We start from the raw sequence: 18,397 nt of genomic DNA, 5'->3' as shown, positions 1-18,397 counted from the left end.
ATTAGATATTTGTGGTGTTGTTATTAAAAAACAACCTTCTGCTTTTCACACCTCCTCTCGGCTCATTATCCCATTATGACTCCCTTGTCCTGCGCCCCAACAACGTTGTCATTTAATGTCTCCCGACTTCCACTCTATCATAGACTTTCACTTTTGTTCTTTTGCATTATATTTATAACTTTTCCCAGTTCTAAAATAGGGTCAGCGACCTGAAACGTTAACTCTGTTTCGCTCTCCACAGTTGCTACCAAACCTATTGAGTATTTCCAGGATTTTCTGTTTGTAATTTCAGTTTAGTTAAATTTGCAAAGTGGATCTATCTTATCTAGAATCCAGCTGACCCTCAAGTTTGCGGCTTTCGCTATTTGAAATCGAGAACTTATCAGTTACTGTACTTTTGCCTATATAAAAGATGGTTGAACTTAAAATGGGCACGGTTTAATAATACGCATGCGTAAACAGCCCAACGTGCGCTTTGACGAAGGTCCAGGGTGCGGTCTATCACGTCACCGCGAGCGGCGGCGTGAGTTACGCGATGCGCGCGATGACCTCAATCGCCAGCAGGTAAGATGGCGTCCTGCAATGAAGCAGGAAATAGTGTCAAATTAATCTAGTTTTTAAAAAAGTTAATTTTGTTCAGGACATTGTAGTCAACATTATAGGAGACAGAAAACCAATAGGTAAGCATCTGGACCATTTAAATTGGGTGTTGGTAAGAGGTTGTCGGGGAGTGCAGCCTTTAACCCTATCGGTTAAAGGTACATAGTCTCTGGGCGAAAGGTAAAGAGTAGCTTAAAACGACAGACTCTAAATATTCAGATCGAGTCATGATACCGCGGTCCACTCGCTTATTTCGCCCGTTTACCACGGCAGTTTTCCAGTGCTGCGGTTTCTGTTGGTGTTGAGTGGGATACGAGGCCCTTTTGAAACGCCCATGTTGACACTTAACACATCTTTTTATTAGCTAAAAGTTGAAAGAAGGATAACAGATTTGCATTTAAAAATCTCGCACTGTCGGCGACTTGTAATTTTATCCTAAATATATCGTGTTTTATTTGTACATTTTTGAGTATCCAGATTGCCTGAATTACGTAGGGGTTTTCTAATACTTATATTTTATCTATTTCAATTAGCTTATTTTTTAATAAAGTAACTTATTTATTATGACCGAATAAATCATTTCAAGTGCTTTCCGATGTTTTTCGTTCAAAAATTTGTTTAGTAGATTGCTGCCATTGGAAATGTTTTAAGTTTTGACTTTTCCGTTTTCTGATTATAACATGGTTATTTTATGTACAACTATTGACTGGAGTTATTTTCATGAGGTTTATGAGCCTTCCATACTTCAACATTGTCCTTTGAAACAGTTCAATATGAATCCAAATAACTTTGAGAGGATGTGAAATTCCTTTGGTTTTATTCTCAGTATATAGGACTTCTCAAGCCTAAATAAAGGCAGTCAATGTTTTCAGGCCTCTGCCAGGAAGTATTTCACTTAACTGGCAACTGTTTTCTTTTTTGCATCATCTCTGTGCAGAGGCATCAGGTGTCACCTATTCATCATTGGAAATTCAGCAGAACAGATGATTGAACCAGCCCACCCTTGCTGTATTGTTTTAGTGCTCAAATTTTGCTCAAAGCCATATTTCTAATTTGTCTACTGGAATTTTTAATACCCTGACCAAATATCAAACAGCCTGTTTACTGTGTCTAGATTTGAATCTTACACTGGATGATGTCTTCGAATGCTACAGTTGCCTTTGGGACTATTTCCCAACAAAATTCAGTATCTTCAGAGGGGAAGAAGGATGATTAATTTTTTTTTGGTTTTTGTCTACATTTTTTAGATTTCTCTTTTGTCTCTTTCTGCTAATTTCTGTTAACCTTCCTTTCCCTCTTTCGTCACTTTCTTCCCCATAGCATCATCTTCATTGATCCTTTATCTTCCTGTTTCCTCTTGGCTCTTTGCTGCTGGCATTGAGGATGAAAACACAGTGTGTAGCTGCATTATCATTATGATTCACTCCCAGTGCTGGAAGCAAATGAACAAAAGGTAAATAAGCACCTAAGGTTCTGTATTCTTTTTCAAAATTTCAAAGATTGATTTTCTTAAATTAATATTTGCAGTGACATAATATGATTTTTATAGAAATAGACTGCAAGTGATAAGTGATGAATCTTAAGTTTCTTATACTGCATAGGTGTTGACATTTTCAACATACTTTACAGCTGCTGGTGTGCTATTTTGTTAAAATCTATAAAATGGACAATTAAAGTGTAATATTTTCAATTACTTAGTCACATTTACAAGTATATTTCAGTGTAAGTGAATAGGGACTGTTTAAATAATAAGATTGAGGATAATTTATTAATGTCTGTCATTAAATCAGCTAGAGCTGAGACAATTCATACTGGAATTACTGTAAGTTCCACTTCCAAGAGAGTGAGCTAAGGAAATATAAAATTCTGAAAGTATTTGAAAATTTAGCTTCCAAAGTGAAGTATGGGGACACATCTCAAAAAAATCAGCAAAATAAAACTCATGGTCAGCATTGCAGATCTATGATATAAAGCAATGACTGAAATGTGCTTGAAAGGATTTCCTTTGTTTTAAAGTGCCCATAAATTTACAAATTAGCAAGTAGCACCTCCAAATTTTATAACAGTATTAAACAGAAGCTAATTTGCCTCAAACAACTTAGCATTTGTTTCTTTTGTATGACAAATGGAAGTATTAATTTTAATACAAGATGCAAATGATATGGTTCCTGAGAGTCTGGAGCTTTTAATTTAGAATGAGTGAGGACAAACCAGATATAGTACCTGCACCACATAATCAAAGGTTATAACTAGTTATAAAATGAGTTCTGTAAGTTAGGAAAGTTTCAGTGTGTCTCATCTTCTGACTTGGAAAACCTTAATTTATTTTCTTAAAAAAACAAGGGTCAAAAGTCATTTGAACCCAGAAATTCCATGTTTATTGTCAATCAGTGACAGAGCTTGCTACTCTTTTATGTATTGAGCTGTATTTGGTTTAGAGCCTCTCTTGGCATTGCACTCCTGTTAATGGAGTTAATGGAGAGTATTTTTCTTAGCTATTTGTGTGGTTTTCTCAATGTAGTTAAGACTAGGCTGCCTCTGATGAATGATTTCTGATTAAAGGCTGTTGCTTCAGTTGAGAGTCCAACAATACCAAAATATAACCATTTTGAAAGGTTGACAGCTACATTGAAGGCATATTTCTACCGTTTGAATGTGTGAAGGCCTTGGAGAGGATGCAGAGCAGATTAGAATGATTACAGGGATGAGGGACTTCAGTTATGTGGAGAGATCCAAGAAGCTGCAATTGTTCTTAGAGCAGAGAAGGTTGGGGGGAGGTATAGACATTAAAAAAATTATTTGCGGTTTTAATAGCGTGTATAACAGGAAACTATTTCCATATCAGTAACTGGTGGGCACAGATTTAAGATAATTGGCTAAAAAAGTGAGAGGGGAAATAAGGAGATTTTTAACGCAGTGAGTTATGACCTGGATTGCAGTGTCTGAAAGGGTGGTGGAAGCAGATTCCTTGGTAACTTTCAAAATTGTATTGGTTACGTTCTTTTAAAGTGGAGAAAATTATAGGTTATGAGGAAGGAGCAGGGGAATGGGACTAACTGAATAGCTTTCAAAGAGACAACATAGACGCACTAGGCTGAATTACCCCCTGCGCTGTAAGATTCTATAAAAGAATTGCTCAAATTTCAGTTAGATAAATCTTGAAGGCTTATAGTTTTAATCTGAGGGGCACTACTGTTTGGAATACTAGTCAGGAAACTTTTATTAAGTATCTATTTTATGACCGGGATTCCATTTTGTAGTTAAAATTTTTTTTCAGAATTTGTTGAAACAGACAATATCTCTCAAATGCTTACAAACCAGTTCAAATCAGCTGGGCCTTACTGAGTGTCATCATAAGTGATAATTCCAGATACATCTATCTGTTTGACAACTATGTGTTTACTTTTTTTATACATGTAAGGACAGCTTTTGTTAAAGGATTTGCTTTCTGGAATGATAAACTGATGTAAGTTAGTGTAAAACAAAAGTGAAGGTCATGGAGGCGGTATCATGTTAGCTCAGGATAAAAAACAAAACAGTTGGAAGGAAGATTGGAGATACCTGTGAGGCTAATCGCCATGCAATCAAAGTCAGGAATTGTCATGTGAATTCTTCTTCAGCTGCCTTATTGTCTTGTTTGTTGTTTAAATATCACCTCCATTAAAACCTGTAAATAAAGACTGTGTTTAGAAGTTTTCATTCCTGGCATAGAGATGTTGAAAATAATGTTGCCTTCCAGGTTATTCTTTATCGTACCTTTATCGCAAATCCATTTTGAATCTTTTGAATGAGATTTCCACCGTGCTGCAATAATGAAACATGCCTAACTAAAGTCACAAATGATATGCTCTGTGACTGTGAATGTAGTGTATTGTTCTTCTTCGTCCTCCTTGGTCACTCTGCAATCTGCAATACGCCATTCTCCTCTCATACCATTCCTCTGTTATCCATACTGAAGGAACTGATCTTGCTTGGTTCCATGCTTATCCACTAATTGTAACTTCACTGTATTATCTCTGCAGCCTCTTTCCTATTCTACATGCTGACCCTTTTTGACATCATCTGTGTACGTAGATTCAGCTTCCATACGTATACCAACAACTCCCAGCTCCATCTTTCCATGCCGTCTGTCAATCCACCTACTGCCCCTGTGTTCTCAGACTGCTTTTCCAACCTATCGTTTCATCTAGCCAAACATTGCGAAGACCAAAACCATCATCTTTGGCCTCTGTCACAAGCTCTCTATTTCCTTGCCATGAATTCCCCAGTTACTGCCTCAGGCTGAAGCGCTCTTTAATCTCGGCTTCCTGTTTGAACTCAAGCAAACATCACAAAGGCTGCCTATTTTCACTATGCTTATTTTTACCCTACCTCTTGAAACATTCATCCCTCTCTTCATCACCTTCAGACTTGAATACTTCAATGCTCTTTGAATCAATCTCCTCCCATAATCTTGTGCTCATTCAAAATTCTGCTGCCTATCTTTTTCTGCAATATCCTGCTTACCCATCATGCTTATGTTGTTGACCTTCATTAGGCCCTGGTGCCCCAATACCTCAAAATTACGATCCCTGTTTTTAAATCCTTTTAAGGCCTTGCCCTACAATATTACTGTAACCTTCTCAAACTCTACAACCATTCCCACCTGGCCAACTCTCCATTTTTCCTCTCCCTCCACTCCACTCAGTTAATTGCCCCACTATTGGTGGCATTCCCTTGAGTTCCTTCGGATCCATGATCTGGAATTCCTTCCTAATCGGTTTGACCACTCCACCTCTTCCTCATCATTTCAGACCCTTCTTAAAAAGATCATTGGTTTGACCATGCTTTATGTCACCACCCCACCTAATATCTCCTTTTATCTTTGCTTCTCTTTCTTTGATTATGATTCTGTGCCATTCACAGAACAAATGAAGGAATATACCTGAAGTGTTAAAATTTTCCTTTCTTTCAAGAAAGAACTTGGAATAACATAGCGCCTTTCACAACCTCAGAATGTCCCAAAGTATTTTACAGTCAATAAAGCACTTTGAACTGTAGCCACATTTGCAATATAGGAAATACAGATACTGTCTCGTTTGCTGTTTCCAACATTTTCTGTTTCTGTTCCATATTTCCAGATTCTGCTATAATTTGTTTTCTCTAACTTTATGTTCCTGCAGTAAGTTTGACATCTTATTATACAATGATGCAATTACAATAGCTAAGCCTTTTAGAATTTTATTTTGCTTATTTTAATACTGGTACTCTTAAAACTGCAAATTTTAAATGTATCTGCAGTTTTTGTTTTTTAAATCTCAAGGTGAGGAACATGACAGGGTGCTGTAAATCCTATGTTAACCTTTGTAATACTGTACTTGTCGCTTTCTGTTCACTTTTGGTGTCAATGTCAGGTTTTCCCTGGTTGCGACTTTACCCCAAACTTTGAAGTATGTCTTACGCATCTCTACACTGTCATAATGGCCTCCGATTGGGTGCAAATTGTGGATTCTTTTGTTCTGTAGGCTCAATTCCATTGGAATGAAATTGTTCAAATACATTACATGTAATGTAATTATTACATGTGATAATTATTATAATAAATTCTACTGGATTTTAGAAGAATAAGAGAATAATTGAAACCTTTAAGATCCTGAGGGGTCTTGATAGGGTGGATGTAGAGAGGATGTTTCCTCTTGTGGGAGAATCTAGAACAAGGGGTCACTGTTTAAAAATAAGGGGTTGCTCATTTAAGACAGATATAAGGAATTTTTTCTGAGGGTTGTGAGTCTTTGAAACTCTCTTCCTCAAAAGGTGGTGGAAGCAGAGTCGGAATATTTTTAAGGCAGAGCTAGATAGATTCTTGATTAAAAAAGGAGCGAAAGGTTATCGGGGTAGGCAGGAATGTGGGGTTGAGGTTACATTCAGATCAGCCATGATCACATTGAATGGCGGAGCAGGCTTGAGGGGCCGAGTGGTCTACTCCTGCTCCTAATTCATATGTAATAACTGAAGTCCTGTGAGAAATTTTAATCCCATTACCTCAGGCTGGTCTCAACTCTTGCCCTGAAGCAGAAGAACAGTGCGATAGCCCACTGCCTCATTGATTTCATTAAAAAATTCTTAACCAGTAACATACTGTACATTTTTAAATTCTATTAAAGTAAGTTAAAATCAGTTAGAATGTTGAAGTGTTGTTAAGTGTTACAGCACTCTGTTATAAGTCTTTTTCTAACACCAATTGTGCAAATGGTCTCAATGTTCCTGTAAACAGACCATGTCTTTTACTCTGTGACACCTTTTACTCTTAACCATGTTGTGTTTGCACAGCTTGGATTTAGCAAACTCCACCATGATAATTGCTTGCTAGAATTCACATAGGATGTAATTATGAGTTTTGTCAATCCAGAAGCTGGAAAATATCAAACATTAGACTCAATTCATAGAGCACAATTGCATTTGATTTCTCAGAAACCAAGATACAGACATATTATACTGCACAAGTAATATTTTGGCATACGTACAACTGCGTTGCCTGTTTCAAAGACATCATTGTTTTTTGCAGATCCTCTTGGCAAACTCTTAATGTGATGGTCTTTGTAGGAATGCATAAGTGGCTGACTACTTCAGACATAAATTGACCAATAAAAACTAGCAGCCAGCCCTGGGTCCTTTATCCATTCTGATGTCCTTTGATGTAGATGTAATTTCTTTAAACATTGTCTGCTTGTTTAGCGCTTTGACATATGTTCAAAATGGGCATAAAAAAATCAAACTGTACCTTTGGGAGACAGCGTTACAACACAACAGCTCTAAGCAGCATTCTTGTCTGACCTGATGTCTTGATAAGCCCATGAGTAACTCCTGAATTACTGAGGGCAATTGTTACCTTTCTAAGAGAATTAATCAAATATGCTATTTGCAAATGATGCACCTGGCCACCTTTTGAAAAACAATCCGACCCTGATGGTCCATGTCTTGCCTGTCTGTTTTAACGTTGGCATTGTTCTGTCCTCTTGGTGTTCTCTCTGTTTCTTTATTGTTTTTTCTCATTATCTCTTGGTGTGTTGTTTATAGGTCTTGAAGCCTTTTTGTTCTTTTTTCTATTGTATTCTTTTATGTCTTTTGCAATGTTGTGGTTAGAAGAGAAGTAACTGCCTTCAGGTGCTCCTGTTAGAACCTTTTAATGACTTCTTTCATGTATGCATCCCACTTTACAGCCCTCCTGCAGCTTTACTTTGTATTGTTCTGGTACCATTCTTGTTTTCTGTTAACCTTCCGAATCATAGAATGGTACAGCCCAGAAGGAGGCTCTTTGTGTTATGCCACCTCACTGCAAGAGCAACTCGGCTAGTCCCACTGCCTGGCCCTTTCCCTGTAATGTTTGTTTCTTCTTTCCTCTCTCACTCTGTTTCTTGTTCTGTCTCCCCTTTCTGATTTCAGCTCTTCTGCCGCTGCCCCTTTTGCCTGTATCATTCACGCAAACATTCTTGGTGTCCTATACTTGCATGTCCCCTTGCCCATTTGTCTCGTCTCCTCACTCATCACCTTTCTTTCACCATCTTCAGCAACTTCTTGTTTGTGTCCACCTCTTTCTTCCATGTATCCCAAAATTAATCTTTCACCTACCTCCTTGCATGCTTACAAATGATAGTCATAGAAAGACAAAAAGGGTGCCTTTGTATCTTTCCTCACTTTTACCACAGGCCTCCTGTATATCAGCTTCTCCTCATAGTCACAAGGCTCCCTCCCCTACACATTCCTTTCTCATGATACTTTATCTTTGCCAGTTTCGTGAAAATGGCAGCTTGAATTTAGCTACTTGTACATAATATACGTCATAGAACCAGCCACCATAAGAAGAAGCAGGCGAGGGGAGCAGCCATATGGCTACAAGAGTTGGAACTGATGCATGGAAGGCTTATGATGATGAGTGAAAAGAAACAGGAACATTGTGGGGTGATGATGGTTGATCCCTGGTTGCAGTATTGACAGGTAAGCTGGGCTAATACATAAGTCACCAGGAAAGATGAGGCACCATTATCAGGTGGAAGATTAAATTGGCAGTATGAGCAGGGCTGTGATTCTCATAAAGTCTTCATGTCTGATTGGAAGTAGGCTCAGAGGTTCATGAAATAGCAGATGAACTTGTGTGACTGGTGCCACAGGACCATTCTAGTTTGCGAGCACTGAAAACTGAATAAATAATAAGCATTTAAATTAATTAAAAGTAAACTTTTTAATTAGAAGTAATTAGTCACACTGAAGCAGACAGTATGGGCTGAGTAACCTGTGCTGTATAATTCTATAATATAAACTAAGTTCATCCTAGGGTAAAATAAAAGTGGGAGCTAAGAGAAAGAGAAGTGACTGATTACAATAAAGGTAATCCATCTCGACCTATTCTGAAAGATGATGATGGCAAATGTAGTATTTGAAATAATAACTTTTGGTAACTTTTTCTTGGTTAAATCTTTACGTAAGCTTGTTGTCTACTCCATCATGCTCCCTGAAAGTAAGAATGCTGATGAGGAACATCCAGTTAAGGATTTATGTCATAATACTTTGCATAATGCTTTTTACAAAATATTGTCAAAGATACCTGTGAAAGTCTAACTGCAGCTGATGCATAAAAATATGAAAAATGGACATCAGAGGCCAATGTGTGTAAAGTGCTTTACTCAGTTGAACTTGCATCACCTTTAATGGTTTCAGGAAAAACTTGCCCATTGGGTGCAATTTGTTGTTGTCTGGTTGAATGCTCATTGATTACCAGGGTTAGTTAACTGGTTGGGCAATGTGGTGGTCATGCCTATAAATAGGTTAGTTCATATACATTTTGTCATGTTGCAATGTTTCAAGGGGAGGTGGTGGCATAGCGGTATTGTCATTGGATTAGGATTCAGAGACCCAAGGTATGGCTCTGGGGACCTGGGTGATGGTGAAATTCAGATTCAATAAAAATCTGGAATTAAAAGTCTGGTGATGACCATGAAGCCGTTGCCAATTATCGTAAAAACCCAGCTAGTTTCTAGTGTCCTTAAGGGAAGGAAATCTGCCATCCTTACCTGGTCTGGCCTACATGTGACTTCAGACCCACAGCAATATCTTAACTGCCCCCTGAGCAAGGATGGGCAATAAATCATGGCCCACATCCCATGAATGAATTTTTAAAAATGTGGGTAAGATGTTATTTCCAAACCTGCCACACTACTGAAATGACTCTTGTCAAAATCACAAATGAGATCTTATGTGACTGTGATGAAGGAAAACTACTCTGCGTTGTCCTTCTCTCCCTGTCTGCCTTGACCACACAATCGTCCTCTGATGCCTATCCACTGACATCCAGATGGGTGGAACTGCAGGTGTCTGGTTTCATTCTTATCTATCCAGTTGAAACAAGAGAATCATCTGTAATCACTTCTCTTCCCATTTCTGCACTGTTTCTTCTGGTGGCCTTGAGAATCTATCCCTGTCCCCTCCTATTTCTCATTTGCATGCTGCTCCTCGATGATATCACCTGAGAGTACAATTTCAGTTTCCACAAGTATGTTGATGACATCCAGCTTTATCTCATCACCACTTTTCATGACCCCTACACTGTCTCTAAGTTGTCAGATTGCTCATCTGACATTCGGGAATGGATGAGCAGAAATTTCCTCCAACTAAATATTGGGAAGAACAAGGTAATTGTCTTCGTTCCGCACTAAGAGCTCTGGCTACCGAATCCATCCCAATTCCTGGCAACTGTCGGATGCCAAACCAGACTGTTCACAACCTCGGTATCATATTTGATCCTGAGATGAGCTTCCGCACATGCTGACCCAGGTGTGTTTCACCTGACATCACCCCTGCCTCAGCTCATCTTCTGAAAGCTTCATTCATGCCTTTGCTATCTCCATCATACTTGACTATCCTAATGTACTCTGGCCAGCCTCCCATGTTCTACCCTCCATAAGCTTGAGGTCATCCAAAACCCTGTTACCTATTTTTTTAAATTCTTTCTCGGGATGTGGGCATTGCTGGCTAGGCGAGCATGTGTTGCCCATTTTAGTTGCCTTTGAGAAGGTGATGGTGAGCTGCTGCCTTGAATTGCTGCACTCCATGTGGTACACCCACAGTGCTGTTAGGAAGGTAGTTCCAGGATTTTGATTCTGTTTTAGCTTGCACAAAGTCCCATTCACCCATCTCACCTGTGCTTGTTGACCCACATTAGCTCCCAGTTAACACAAAACCAAGACTTTCATATTCTCATGCTTGGATTCAAATCTCTCCATGTTTTCACCCCTTCTCTTTGGAGCATCCCAAATTTTAATTGCCACAGAATTGTCAACTGTGCCTTCAGCTAGCAAGGCCCAAAGATCTGTAATTCCCTTACTAAACCTTTGTGTTTCTTTAGCTCTCTTTCCTTTCTTAACATGCTCCTTAAAATTTTCCTCTTGGATTAAGATTTTGATCATTAGCCCTAATATGCCCTTTTTTTTCATTCATGGGTTGTGGGCGTCACTGGCTGGGCCAGCATTTATTGCCCATCGTTAATTGCCCTTGAGAAAGTGGTGGTGAGTTGCCTCCTTGAACTGCTACAGTCCATGGTGTAGGTACGCCTACAATGCTGTTGGGGAAGGAGTTGCAGGATTTTGACCCAGCGACAGTGAAGGAATGGTGATATATTTCCAAATCAGGATGGTGACTGGCTAGGAGGGGAACTTGCAGGTAATGGTGCTCCCATGTGTCTGCTGCCTTTGTGCTTCGAGATGATAGCGGTTGTGGGCTTTGAAGGTGCTGTCTAAGGAGGCTTGGTGAGTTCCTGCGGTGCATCTTGTAATGGTACACACTACTGCCACTGTGTGTTGGTGGTGGAGGGAGTGAATGTTTGTCATAGGGGTGCCAATCAAGTGGGCTGCTTTGTCCTAATATGACACATTATCAAACAAAATTTGATAACACCCCTGTGAAGTGTCTTGGGATGTTCTACTACATTAAAGGTGCTCAAAAATGCAAATTTTTGTTGTTTTGTCTTCAGCTATTATACCTGAGCTAGCACAATGTACACCAGCACCAGCCAGCCACATCGATGGGCCTTTGAGTCAAAGTAGTGAAATGAACACAATTCTGCTCTTACTGTAATTATCTTGCCAAATCTGTGCTATTGCAGGTATAAATTTAAATTTGTCATAACAGACCTATTGAAAGCAAACGCAACCTTTGGAATCTTATGTTGAATGCTGCGTAACAGTGTCTGTTGTCTGTGCCTTCCCTGTTATTTCTGGTGATTAATCAGCATTACTTTGTCTTTTTCTAGATCCTAAATGGCCTCTAGGAAATCAGGATCAGATTTTCAGAACTCTGGTATGCTTATAAACTACATTTTTTAAGACTACACTAGTCTTTTAACAGACTATTGTTTTTTCCATCATTTAAGTGAAGCGTTAGTTAACTGACCAGTATTAATGGTTCCTATTTCTCTGATTTACTTCAAAAATTCTAGGTTCTGCTTCAACAAAGGTTACAACAGATAATTGCATGTTTTAACCACCATCTGTATAAAATACCTTTTTCAAATCTCCCCTTTTAATTATTTTTGTAATTATCTTAGATTTTTTGCCTCTTGTTACCACCTTGTCAACCGGTGGAAGCAATCTATCATTATTTACTTTAGCTCAACACCTGATAATCTTGACTACCAGATGTTTCCACATTATGCGCCATATGCCAAATTTTTGGCCACTCACTTAACCTATCTATATACCTTTGCAGACTCCTTATGACCTCTTCACAACTTACTTCTCTACCTATCTTTGTGTCACAAGCAAATTTAGCAACTATACATTCAATCCCTTATTCCAAATCTTTAATGTAGATTGTAAATAGTTGAGGCCCCAGCACTGGTTCCTGTGGCACTCCACTCGATACATCTTGCCAACCCAAAAATGACCCATAATGAAACTAATGAAACTTCCTGTTTCCTGCTAGCTTATCAATCTTCTGCCAGTGCTGACAGTGCATGACAGCTTTTATTTTGAGTAGTGACCTTTGTGGCACCTTGTCAAATGCCTTCTGGAAATCTAAGTATATTATGTCCACAGCTTCCCCTTTATCCATATTGCTTGTTACTTCCTCAAGGAACTCTAATAAATTAGTCAAACACAATTTACCTTTCATAAAACAATGTTGACTCTGCCTGATTGCATTGAAATTTTCTATGTGCTCTTCTATTACCTCCTTAATAATAGATCCCATCATTTCCCCTATGATGGGTGTTAAACTAACTGGCCTGTAGTTTCCTGCTTTCTGTCTCCCCGCTTCCTTGAATAGAGGAGTTACATTTGCTGTTTTACAATCTGATGGGGCCTTTCCAGAATCTAGGGAATTTTGGAAAATCAGAACCAATGCATCTATTATCTCAGTCCCTTTTAAGACCCGAGGATGAAGTCCATCAGGATCTGGGGACTTCTGCTTTTAGTTCTAATTATTTTCTCAGTACCCTTTGCCTGGTGATTTTAATTGTTGTCTGTGCCTCCCTCCCTTTCATCTCTTGATTCACAATTATTTCTAGGATGTTATTTGTATCCTCTAAAGAAGACAGGTTCAAAACATCTGCTCAATTCATCTGCTAATTCTTTATTTTCCATTATTAATTCCCCAGACACTCACTCTAGAGGATCAGTGCTTACTTGAGTTATTTCTTTTGTTTTTAAATACTTTTAGAAACTCTATATGTTTTTATTTTTCTAGCTAGCTTTCTCTCATACTCCTCTTTAACTTCCTTAGGCATGGCTGCTGTGTCCTTCCCCTAAAGTGTTTCTTTCTCAATGGCATGTATCTTTGCTGAGTGTTTTGTCTCCTTAAATGTCTGGGACTGCATCTCGACTGACCTTTAACCTAATGTCCCAGTCACTTTAGCCAGCTCTATCTTCATACCTTTATAATTGCCCTTATTTAAGTTTAAAACACTGGCCTTAGACTATCTGAATGCGAGATTCAATCATGTTTTGATCACTGCTACTATGAGGTCATTAATTAATTCTGTCTCGTTGCACATTATCAGATGTAGTATAGCCTGTTCTCTGTTTGGCTGGAAAACGCACTGCTCTAAGAAACACTTGATGAACTCATCTCCAGCGCTACCCTTGCAAATCTGATTCGTCCAATCTGTATGTAGATTAAAATCACTCATGATTATTGGCTTACCTTTGTCACAAGCCCCTTTTCACCACATCATTGATGGTTGTAATTTCAGCCACCCAGGCCCTTTGCTCTTGGATATAATTCCTTAACCTATCTGCTTGTCCACCTACCTTTCCTCCTTAAGGACCATTCTTGAGACCCTCCTCTTTGACCAAGCTTTTGTTCACCCTTAATATCTCATCCTTTGGCTTGGTCTCAATATTTTTTTTTGATTGTGCTTCTTTAAAGTGTATTAGGGTGGCTTTCTACATTAAAAGCTCTATATAAATGCAAATCCCGATCTTACTACTAGCTAAGAAAAGTAGGGAGCAGCAGTAACAACAAAAATGAATAGTACACATCAGATACCTGAGAATGTGCTACAGGCATTGAAGGATTTAAATGAGCTCTCAAAATTGGGAGCAGATTATGATCGGTATCATGTGAACACAGTTTTGCGTGAAATATATGAAACTCAGTGGGAATAAATTATATGTTGCTCAAGGGTTCTGTGTTATACACTTGCCAATATGCACTTGCCCTAAATTGCCGCCAGTAGGTAAATTATTATGAGTAAACTAATATGTTAGGAGATAAAGATGCTAGGGGAATTCTGAACAAAATATAGACATGTGAAAGAAAACTTGTGCATTAGTAAAGCATTGAAGACCAAGGTCATTAATTGGACATGAACTAACTGTTAAATGTTGACAAAAGCAAAAAACTGCGGATGCTGGAAATCCAAAACAAAAATAAAAATACCTGGAAAAACTCAGCAGGTCTGGCAGCATCTGCGGAGAGGAACACAGTTAACGTTTTGAGTCCGTATGACTCTTCAACAGAACTGTTCAGAACTGTTGAAGAGTCATACGGACTCGAAACGTTAACTGTGTTCCTCTCCGCAGATGCTGCCAGACCTGCTGAGTTTTTCCAGGTATTCTTATTTTTGTTAAATGTTGACTTTTTTTTCATCGACATTTTTTTTTCTATCATCAATGGGTGTTTTCACATGAATCAGTTTGAATGTTTCTTTTATTATTAATGAATAAAATTATATTTAAATAGTCCAGTCATTCTATGAACACAATAGATTTTTAATCAGCTTGTGACTCCTTAGAGCAAATGAGTACTTTATGAATTCAACATCCTGAAAATGCCTTTCATGAATCCATCAAATCCATGCATACGCAGTTTACTCACATCAATTAATTTCTTTCTTTTAAATTATTACATCGTTTAGGTTATGTTGGTGATTGTTAGTAGCACTCATAGTAAAAAAAAAATGCAATGTCAGCACGTAGACAAACATAATTTTAAACAGAAGTAAAATGTCCTTTTGTTCAAATGCCTGAATTTGCTTTTTAATCTTTAGAACTTCCTGATAATAGGATTTACAATTTTTAAAAAACTTTTGATTGTTTTGTTATAATTTTAAATGTCAAGTTCAAAGTCAATTCCTACTGTTCTGGCAGATTACTAAAGTGCAGTGTATTCAGCTTTAACTTTCTTGTAGTAATGGGTTGCATAACTTCAGCAGGGCAGAAAATTAGTCAAAATCATAGATAAAAGATGTAATGGACCTGGGATTAGTGTATGGAACAGGCTTAAAAAAAAATGTTCACAATTATTTCCAAAGCCACAGTTAATTGAATTAGAGATCAGCTCTCTGCCAGTTGTTTTCATCAAACTTCTATCTTAAGAGCCAGGTAAGCTTCATGTAAATACATGGGAGAAATAAATCACAATTATCAAATGATTTTTAGGAACGGGGGGGCCTTCTAACTTAAAGAATCTCCAAAGGACATCGTAGTTGAAACAATTAATTAAGCATTCAACCAAGTTATCTAAAGTCAGGGGAGGAGATGGCGTAGTGGTATTGTCTCTGGACTAGTAATCCAGAGACCCAGAGTAATGGGTTTGAATCCCGCCACGGCAGATGGTGGAATTTGAATTCAAAAAAATCTGGAATTAAAAGTCTGGTGATGACCATGAAACCATTGTTGTAAAAACCCACCTGGTTCGCTAATGTCCTTTACTGTCCTTACCTAGTCTGGCATACATGTGACTCCAGACCCACAGCTTGACTCTGAAATGGAGTGGCAAGCCATTCAATTGTATCAAACTGCTACAAAGTCTCAAAAAGGAATGAAACTGGATGGACCACCCTGCATTGACCTAGGCACTGGAAAGGACAACGGCAAATTCAGCCTTATTGACCCTGCAAAGTCCTCCTTACTAACATCTGGGGGCGAGTGGCAAAATTGGGAGGGCTGTCTCTCAGATTAGTCAAGCCTGACATAGTCATCCTCACCAAATCATGCCACCATCATCCCTGGGTATGTCCTGTCCCACCAGCAGGACAGCAATGGCGGCACAGTGGTATACATTAGAGAGTGAGTTTCCCTGGGAGTCCTCAACATTGACTTCCGGACCCCACGGCATCAGGTCAAACATGGGCAAGGAAACCCCCTGAAGATTAACACATACCGTCCTCCCTCAGCTGATGAACCCGTGCTCCTCCATGTTCAACATTTGGAGGAAAGCACTGAGAGTGCTGAAGCAAGGGCGCAGAATGTACTCTGGTTGAGGGACTTCAATGTCCATCAACAAGAGTGGATCGGTAGCACCACTACTGACCGAACTGGCCAAGTCCGAAACAACATAGCTGCTAGACTGGGTCTGTGGCAGGTGATGAGGAAACCAACAAGAGGGAAAACATACTTGACCTCATCCTCACCAACTTGCCTGCTGCGGATGCATCTGTCCATGACCATATCAGGATGACCTCCATCGTGTTGTGTGGTACAACCACCGTGTGAAATTGGATAGATTTCAAACAGATTTAGCAACTCAAGGCTGGGCATCCTTGAGGTGCTGTGGGCCACCAGCAGCAGCAGAATTGTACTAGAACACAATCTGTAACCTCTTGGTCCGGAATATCCGCCATTCTACCATTACCATCAAGACAGAGGATCAACCCTGTTGATAAAGAGTACAGGAGGACATGCCAGGAGCAGCACCAAACATACCTGGAGTGAACTTCAACGCAAACTGGAGGTACAGCACCTCATCTTCCGACTAGGCACTTTACAGCCTTGCGGCCTGAATATTGAGTTCAACAGTTTTAGATCTTGAACTCTCTCCTCCATCCCCACCCCCTTTCCGTTTCTTCCCCTTCCTTTTTGTTTTTTCCAATAATTTATATAGATTTTTCTTTTCCCACCTATTTCCATTATTTTTAAATGTATTTCCACCCATCATTTACCTATACCTTTTATGCTCTTTCAGGCTTATTTCACCCCACCCCCACTAGTGCTATCTGTACCTTGCTTGTCCTGCTCTCCACTCTTAATTAGCTATTCCTTTAGATAATATCACCACCTTCAACACCTCTTTGTTCTTTTGTCTGTGACATCTTTTGGTTATCTCCTCCTACCACTGGCTGCTTGTCCCAACAACCACCCCACCCCAAACCAGCTTATATTTCACCCCTTTCCTATTTTTACTTAGTTCTGTTGAAGGGTCATGAGGACTCGAAACGTCAACTGTGCTCTTCGCCGCCGATGCTGCCAGACCTGCTGAGTTTTTCCAGGTATTTCTGTTTATGTTTTTGTTTTGGATCTACAGCATCCGCAGTTTTTTGTTTTTATACTTAAAAATGAGGTGTCAACCTGGTGAAGCTATAACACAGGATTACTTGCATGCCAAACGGATTAAGAACTAAGTGAATGCACAACCGGATGATCAGATCTAAGCTCTGCAGTCCTGCTACATCCAGTCATGAATGGTGGTGGACAATTAAACAACTCATTGGAGGAGGAGGCTCCACAAATATCCCCATCCTCAATGATGGGGGAGCCCAGCACATTAGTGCTACAAACTTCAGCCAGAAGTGCCAAGTGGATGATCTATCTCGGCCTCCTCCAGAGGTCCCCAGCATCACAAATTCCAGTCTTCAGCCAACTCGATTCACTCCACGTGTTATCAAGAAATGGCTGAAGGCACTGGATAGTGCAAAGGCTATGGGCCCTGACAATATCCCAGCAATAGTACTGAAGACTTGTGCTCCAGAACTTTCCACGCTCCTAGCCAAGCTGTTCCAGTACAGCTACAACACTAGCATCTACCCAGCTGTGTGGAAAATTGCCCAGGTATGTCCTGTACACAAAAAGCAGGACAAATCCAACCCGGCCGATTACCCCCCCCCACCCCATCAGTTTACTCTCGATCGTCAGTAAAGTAATAGAAGGGGTCGTTAACAGTGCTATCAAGTGGCACTTGCTTAGCAATAACCTGCTCACTGATGCCCAGTTTGGGTTCCGCCAGGGCCTCTCAGCTCCTGACCTCATTACAGCCTTGGTTCAAACATGGACAAAAGAGCTGAACTCCAACTGTGAGGTAAGAATAACTGCCCTAGCAAAATTGGAATCAATGGGAATCAAGGGGAAAGCTCTCCACTATTTGGAGTCATACCTAGTACAAAGAAAGATGGTCGTGGTTGTTGGAGGTCAGTCATCTCAGCTCCGGAACATCACTGCAAGAGTTTCTCAGGGTAGTGTCCTCGGCCCAACCATCTTCAGCTGCTTCATCAATGACCTTCCTTCCATCATAAGATCAAAAGTAGGAATGTTCCCTGATGATTGCACAATGT

General features: G+C 39.5%; 1 protein-coding gene across 5 annotated transcripts in view; it reads left to right on the top strand.

The window, feature by feature from the left end:
• Positions 1–496: 496 nt before the first annotated feature.
• ubap1 (ubiquitin associated protein 1) overlaps positions 497–18,397 on the top strand; it is a 51,802-nt gene continuing 33,901 nt past the window's right edge. For 2 of the 5 annotated variants that reach the window (XM_078551282.1, XM_078551257.1), the window contains exons 1-3: positions 535–680; positions 1,921–2,053; positions 11,882–11,928. In XM_078551282.1, coding sequence (XP_078407408.1) covers positions 11,889–11,928 — 40 coding nt within the window. In that variant the 5' untranslated portion in view covers positions 535–680; positions 1,921–2,053; positions 11,882–11,888. Of the gene's footprint in view, positions 681–1,920; positions 2,054–11,881; positions 11,929–18,397 lie in introns of all 5 variants that reach the window. The other 3 variants (XM_078551260.1, XM_078551274.1, XM_078551267.1) reach the window with 3 other exon arrangements.

The sequence above is a fragment of the Cetorhinus maximus genome, chromosome 1, assembly GCF_964194155.1.
Source record: "Cetorhinus maximus chromosome 1, sCetMax3.hap1.1, whole genome shotgun sequence".
NCBI lineage: Eukaryota > Metazoa > Chordata > Chondrichthyes > Lamniformes > Cetorhinidae > Cetorhinus > Cetorhinus maximus.
The sequence above is the reverse complement of the archived record's forward strand: the minus strand, read 5'-3'. Positions and strand labels throughout refer to the sequence as shown.